The 7,663-nt window shown below is 38.1% G+C and overlaps 1 protein-coding gene across 1 annotated transcript in view; it reads right to left on the bottom strand.

Annotated features, from left to right (window-relative positions):
* The window catches only part of LOC103147774 (A-kinase anchor protein 6), a 169,460-nt gene that overhangs the window by 122,155 nt on the left and 39,642 nt on the right, over positions 1-7,663 (bottom strand). The window contains exon 14 of the mRNA XM_016678750.1: positions 1,513-1,635. Coding sequence (XP_016534236.1) covers positions 1,513-1,635 — 123 coding nt within the window. The remainder of the gene's footprint in view (positions 1-1,512; positions 1,636-7,663) is intronic.

The raw sequence follows: 7,663 nt of genomic DNA, 5'->3' as shown, positions 1-7,663 counted from the left end.
CTTTATTCATATTCTGCTAATGTCAAAAAAAACATAATTCTGAACAGGCTGTTTCCATTAAATAATAAATTAAAATCACCTGTGAATAAGCTAGTTCATGTGACAAATCATTAAAAATCATGGTAGCAATGGGTGTAAACTGTTGCATGAGGTTATATTCATAATTCTTGTTCTTAACTGTCCTGAACATCCACTCTATAGAGAGTTTGATCTTCTTCCATCTGACCGCACCTTTAGGATGCTAAGATCAGAACCAGGCGTTGGGTTTCTTTCATTCCTACAGCCATTACTGAGCTTAGTTTCCCTGGCTTAGCCTGTAACACCTTTCTAGGTTTTTTGAAATACATATTTTATTTTCTTATTATCTTGAGAGCACCATGAATTTGCATGGAGCATGAGTAACTTCTCATAATATGTGTACTAACAAAATGAGTAAAACTGAAACTGAAATTAATTCAGGTCTCATCTGACGGCCATCAGAGGAGGCGGCAACGTTTTATACATATGCTGTGCTTTGGGGAAATTATAATTGGTCATTTACAAAGAGCTATGGCTTCACCATGTTCAAATGACAACTTTTTATGAGAGCAGTGGAGGTGAGTTCTCTGAAGTGATGAATCGCGCTTCTCCATTCAACAATCTGATGGACAAGTCTGGGTTTGTCAGTTCCCAGGAGAACAGTACTTGACCATCTGTATTGTGCCAAGTGTAAAGTTTAGTGGAGGAGGGATCATGGTGTATGGTTGTTTTTCAGGAGCTGGGCTTGACCCCTTAGGAACTCTAAATCCTTCAGCATACCAAGACATTTTGGACAATTCTATGCTTCCAACTTTGTGGCAACAGTTTAGAGCTGGCACCTTCCTCTTCCAACATGACTGTGCACCAGTGCACAAAGCAAGGTTCAAAAAAGACTTGGATGGAGTCTAGGGTGGATGTGGATGAGCTTGACTGGCCTGCACATAAACACACTCCTAAACCTTGTGGACAGCCTTCCCAGAAGAGTTGAAGCTGTTTTAGCTGCAAAGGGTGGACCAACGTCATATTGAACCCTATGGTTTAGGAATGGGATGTCACTTAAGCTCATATGTGAGTCAATGCAGCTGAGTGAATACTTTTGGCAATATAGTGTATTTTCAGCAGTTGTATTTTTGACATTCAGTTCTGTGGTACATTTCCATTTCAACACCATGCTGTAATACAGAGCGCAGGACTCTCCTGCCAGCCAGAGGGAAAGCTTGGATTTGTCACATCAAGATGTAGTGCATGTAAACCCATGTATGTCTTGTGTATAAATCTGTGCAAGATATGCATGAGCAGCTGTTCCTGTGATCAAACGAGTTACCTTTGTATTTAAGTGTGGAGGGTGATTTGACACGACAAGGATTTTAGAAGACAGGGAGATTTGCTCGATCTCATGACAAAGTAAGAAAGAAGTAAAATAAAATATTATCCTATTGTGGAACGTTCACTTATGAGAAAAACACATACCAACACACTAGCATGTTTGCTTACCAGGTGAGTGTCCAAGTAAACCCTAAGGCTGTCCAAGTCCTGCCTGGGCTGTGTCCAGTTTTCAGTGCTGTCTAGTGCCTCCTGTAGCCATGAGATGAACCCGTCCAACTTCTGCACAAAACACTGGAGACAGAGACACAGATTATTAATAAGAGAATTTAATCTGAAATATCTTAGAAAACTAGTAGTAACACACATGGGAACCAAACTGTTGGTACTCCTCTGATACTGAACTACAAGCCCACAATGGTCACGGGAAGAACTTAAAACAAAAAAAGTAATAATGAACAAATGTGCTCTAAAAAAACTATCAAAATGAAATATTGCTTTTTAAATGTGGTTCATCAGAATCGTTGAAGAACAGTACTTCTATTACTTCTCTTAGTCTGCTTCATTTTTGTGTCTGTGAGCATAGAGCTGATGTGTCTTGCTACAAAGCTCCAGTTTTGTCTCAACTATCCAAACAACATTCTCCCAGAAGCACTGTGACATGTCAGTATGTACTGTGGAAAATTACAGTCTAACATTTTTATACTTTGCTTTCCTTCTTGGTCATCTCACCTGTATTTCACTTTGGTTCAAAAAATGATGAATGGTGGGGTCTGACACTGATGTACCTCAACTCCATGTGAATTACCATTCACATTTTCCTTCTCTCTAATTTGTCATCAATTTTTCCCCTACACCCGGAGATGTGTTGGAGCACCTTAAACTTCTGAATAATCTGTGCAACTCCAGTCAGAGGAGCGTCAAGTTTCCTGGAAATGTATTGCATTACATTTAACATGCTGTTCTGTAATTCTCATTCTGACCTCCTGGGACGACTCTCTCCTCTGCTTCCTGCGGTCCATGTTCAGTCTGGTACACAACATGTGGTGGATGAGTTTGAAAAGTATTGAACTTGCAAGCAAAGTTCACAGGTTGAGTTTCAGCTTCCCTCATCTGCCACATGTTGATGTGCCTTTGGGCAAGACAGTAAGCACCACAACCTCCCACACACACACCTCATTCCAATGTGGCCATTGGATGTCACACTAGGAGGTTCCCCAGATCCGAAACCACCACTGGTGAGGATGAATGTTGCTTTTAGATTGGTTGGTATGACTCATAAACCATATATTGATGTAAAATATAGGGAAAAAGATTATGCAAGTAGTTGCATATTGACACCATGCTGACAAAAAAATCACTTTGGCAAAAAGCTGACTTAGACAATTATTTAGGAATAAGACAATATTAGTATCTTCTTTCTTATTAGAATTATCAGTCATCTTCCTTTCCCAAACCCAACACACACCTATTTCATGGAGGCAGTGAACAGCAGTTTGCCCCCATCCCTGGTGACTGTGTTCAAGAAGACCCTGACAGAATCCTCTACAGCTAATGAAATAGTAATGAAGAGGAATAAAGAATATGAAATATGAAACCAAGAAAGAAAAATACCTAGAGAAGAAGAGAAGAGAAGAGAAGAGAAGAGAAGAGAAGAGAAGAGAAGAGAAGAGAATAAGAAAAATGTAGATAGAGATAAAAGAGACATAAGAAGATACAGAGAGTTAGAACAAGTATGGCAGCTTGCCCTTCACAGGAGAACACTGACAAACAGGGAAAAATCAACATGAAGATGTGAAAACTGATTGAGGAAAGGAAGAAAAGGGACTTGCTGCTTAGTGGAGTCTTAGTGCCATCTGCTGGCCACAAAGAGCATCCATGGAGGACTTGAGCCATAAATTGCCACCAAAACAAAAGACTAAAGGCAAAATTCAGGGTTTATACATGCAAAAGTCACTACTTTAGATTGTCTCCTTTTTTTTTTTGCTTTTTTGGATTCCTACTGGAAGACTCAAGATTCAGTTTGGGATCAAAAGAATAGAAACGGATACAATATTGATTTCCCCCACTGAAGCAACCTCAGTCATGAAGAGGGGTAGAAAATATGGCGTAAAGGAAAAAGAAATAAGTATGTGTTTATGTCTTCATCCTCGAATGGGCCACTGAGGAGGTGAAAGGGGAGAAAAACACTAAAATGGGAATAAATGATTAATTTACTATAGGAGGGAGTTTGAAGCTTGTTTTTTGAAAACAAACAGAAAAGTCAGGAGGAAGATTAAAGGATTTTAATAAAAGACAAAACTTTCAGTCTGCAAGTCTTCGTAGAAACACTGTTATGTTATAAAGTTTCTCATTGTCCTACAGTTTTTTTTTTGTACTAATGAGCAAAAACAACCAGCATGACAACATGAAAATACCACCACAGTCAAACTGTGAAAAAGTTCTTGTTTCTGAGTGATAATGAAAATCTGCCAGCAACAAAGAGATCTTCTTTGCTGCTTTGAACTTGACCAAAATGTCCTAATGTTGATGTATTGCAGCTCCAAACAGAAACATTTACCCTTTAGCACGACTGAAGCTGTCAGTGAAATGGAAGCTAATGAGCTGTTCAGGTATGTGGTGAAAGAAATCAGACATCTGGAGAATATGATTACAAAAATGTCCATTTCTGACTACACTGATGTACTGTATTTCATTTCTTCTTTAATCTTTGAAGGTGTCCTACGAACATTTCTTTTTACTGGCACTACTCCTGCACTGTCAGAAGGTAATTAATTGTATAGTCCTTATACTGTTACGGGAAACAATTTAATTACACAAAAGGTTTTTGTACCCAGTATCATTTTTCATGTTTATAGATTATATTTTATGTTTATTTTCATGATGATTCTTTGTACTGCTGAGATTCAAGGAGATAACGGTGGTTATCTCCTTGAATAACTACCGTTATTCAAGGAGAATAACATGAAAGCTTGAAAACTTTCATGTTTTCAAGCATCAAAACATGAAAGTAAATAATTTAAAACTTTTGAATATTATATTAGATTTTCATGATTGACAGAAGTAATCATCTGGAGGGACATTTTTAATTGCAACATTTGAGATTTTATCCAAAATGTAAAGAAAAACAAAGATTTCCTGGTTGGCGACTTAAGCTCCAGGAAAAAGGAGTTTGAATTTTGTCTTAATCTGCTCCTCAGCTGACAACAACTCACAACTAATTTATTTATACAGTATGTGGATAAAAACATAAAATTAGTGGCAACTCCTCCTGCAGCTTTGTAATCCCTGTGATAACATCAGAGAAGTGTCTCACTGTTGGCTAACTTTGGACAGAACCTATATTTACCATATTTCTCTCAATTTTTCTCACTGCAAATGATATAAATATAGGTTATTGATCAGTTTAAAATCATAATCAAATTAATATGTCTGGGTTTCAGTTAATGATTTCTGAAATTTCTGCACTGCTTACAGACTAATCTTGCATATTTTTAATGTGCTTGATTCTAAATCTAAGCTAATCTACGATTGTCTAAAACTACCTCTGAGACCAGGTAGCTTTTTTTTGTCCAAGCCATGGATGATAAAAAGTTTAAGTCTTCTGCCAAGATGAATCATTGGCTAATGGTGAAATTATGCTCATGTAAAGGTGTAGTATTATGTGAAACAGACTTCTTTTTTAGTTTTACACCATGTTATAATGTTATACCTTCATCAAAATCCTATCTGGAGTGATGCTTTGATTCTTCTATGCATGTTTGAGGAATCCTTGAATCTCCTATGGCAACCATTCAGGGTGCCTAAGTGCTTGCTTTCATCAAGCCCCTACAAAGCTCCTCCTTGGAGGTGCAGTCTGATTACCCCACCCCCACACCTCCCACTCTCAGCTCCTTCAGACTAGCGGCAGCAGCAATTAGCAAACACCTGGTGGAAATATGTGTCTGCTGGGCTCATCTTGTGAACTAAGTCTCAGTCCAGCACTCTAAGAATGGCTGTAAACAGCATCATGGAGGAGCATTGTTGTGATGATGTGCTGAAGGTGGAGTGTTGAACTTCTTAAAGAGACAAGGGCCAGTTTCAAAGCATCAAATTGCAAAGTCAATTTCCTTTAAGTCATGTTAGACATATACAACATTTTTACCACCACTGAAGGTAATGTAGTTACTTTACTGTGATATAAAACTATGTTCCTGGAATAGCACCTGTTCTGTTATGTTCTGTGTTCCCAGTGGTTTATTTTAGGTTCCCTGTGTTAATTAGGTTGTTGTGTGTCTGTTTTGTTCCCTGTGAGTCTCTATGTTGTCCTGTCTACTAGCCGATTAGTGTCACCTGTTCCTTGTTTCCCCGTGACAGTCTGCCTGTGTATTTAAGCCCACCTGTTGTCTCTGTCCCTCGTTGGATCCTTGTCTGATGTCTAACGTCTATCGTTGTTAGTCGTGTGTCCTTTCAGTTAGTCTTCCCAGTAGAACTGTAAAGTCCTGTCTCGGCGTTGGCTCCTGTATGCCTTACCAGTTATGATCGGTGTTGAGTCTCTTTATTCCTGCTCTGCCGAGTTGCCCGTGTTTCATGGACTGTCTGAGCTCTCTTCATGAAATCATCTTCATCATTGTCATCATTCTGGGCCTACAGGGTTCTTACTCACCACCATACTGCAAATCGTGACACGTTCTTTTAACAATGAAATCAGGCTGTTCCTCGCTGACGCTACATCAGAACTTCAAGCCCAAGAGACTTTTGTAATCTGGATGAAATTCTATGCATCCAAATCTTGCAAAACAAACAGGAAAACTGAAGAAGAATATTGCATTATGAGCTCAAACATGTATTCTTTCTCGTCAGCACTAAAACATTTAATCATTAAGGAGACAACATACAGTATATATTTAATGTAGTGAGTGTTGTTTCAATGTACTGATCTGAAAGCTATCTAACTTTCAGATCAGAAGAGACTAACAGAAGAGAGAAAGAGGCTACAGAAGGAAAGTGAACCCTGATGGAAATGACTTGTGCTGCCACATGTTTATCACATTTTCAATTCACCTGCTAATAGATGGATTAAATCATGTCAATATCAAATGGAAATAGCTTATTGGATCAAATTAAACATGGGTTTTGTTTAGAACCCTCATGTCTATTATGTTTGTGTCTCTACTTTGCAGAAGGCTAGATAGAAATTTGAAATGCTGAAAAGTGAAAATGAGGAGATGGAGAATGAAGAAGCATGAGAATGGAAATGGAGGAAGAGGAAAGTACATGATAATAGTTTACAGAGCATGGAGAAAGTAGATGAAGAGAGGCAAAGAAAACAAGAAAAGGAAATTAAAATATGAAATACATTTTAACACATTAGGGTAAAAAAAACAATAACAAAATTAGGTGAAATAAGAAAAGATAAATTACAGAAAAAGAAGAAGAAAGAAGAAATGAGCAATAATGTAAAAAGAAAATTAGAAATAAGAGTGAATGTGTTAAAAAGGAAGATGAGAAGAGTGAGAAAGAGGATGTGAGAGAGAAAAACGGCAAAGAGAGCCGCACTGGTTTGGATATCGACAGCACTGGGCTGCTTACAGATGCTTTGATGTTTCCAAACCAGTCTGGGCCTGGAGGGGCAGAAAGGCCTACTGGGAGCTGGAATGCCTGATCTGATCCTCTGCTGCCTGGATAACCATCCTGATATTCTCCTTCTCTTCCTCACGCCGTTCATCTCTTCACCTCTGGATAATTACTGTTCAGCTGACTGAGCTTTCTGAAGGATGAAGTCTATAGATCTGGACTCAAAGTCTTGACTGAAAATGTTTAGAGCAGTAGGGATAATATGATCAATTATTAATATTTCTAAAGCAGCCAACAAGATACTGCTCCCAGAGTATAAAGCATAATCAATATGAAGAAATTAAACTGCTATACAAAGATAATCTGTTAGTCTGTACAAAATGAGGGAGGATAGGAGAATTATTCCTATACAACTGAGGGCATAAAGAGCAACAGGAGTTTCACTCAAATTACATAAAGCTGGAAAAATAAGAATACTCTGGAGCGAGGGGCAAATAGTCATCAGAAACTGATGACTATTTTTACAAATTCAATTTAATTTGATTCTGAAATACTCAGACCAACCCAACAACCATCGTTGGTGGTTAAAGATTATTTTGTTCAAAATCACTTAAATCGCCTTTCTTCCCCCATTCTGATGCTTGGTTGAACTGCAGCATATCGTCTTGGCCATGTCCACATGCCTAAATGCATTGAGTTGCTGACATGCGATTGGCTGATTCGACATTTCTTTTAATACAAGTAAACTTAAAAAAAAAAAAAAAAA

Source organism: Poecilia formosa, unplaced genomic scaffold (genome assembly GCF_000485575.1).
Source record: "Poecilia formosa unplaced genomic scaffold, Poecilia_formosa-5.1.2 Scaffold189, whole genome shotgun sequence".
Lineage (NCBI taxonomy): Eukaryota > Metazoa > Chordata > Actinopteri > Cyprinodontiformes > Poeciliidae > Poecilia > Poecilia formosa.
Note: the sequence above shows the minus strand (reverse complement) of the source record. Positions and strands in the feature narration are given on the sequence as shown.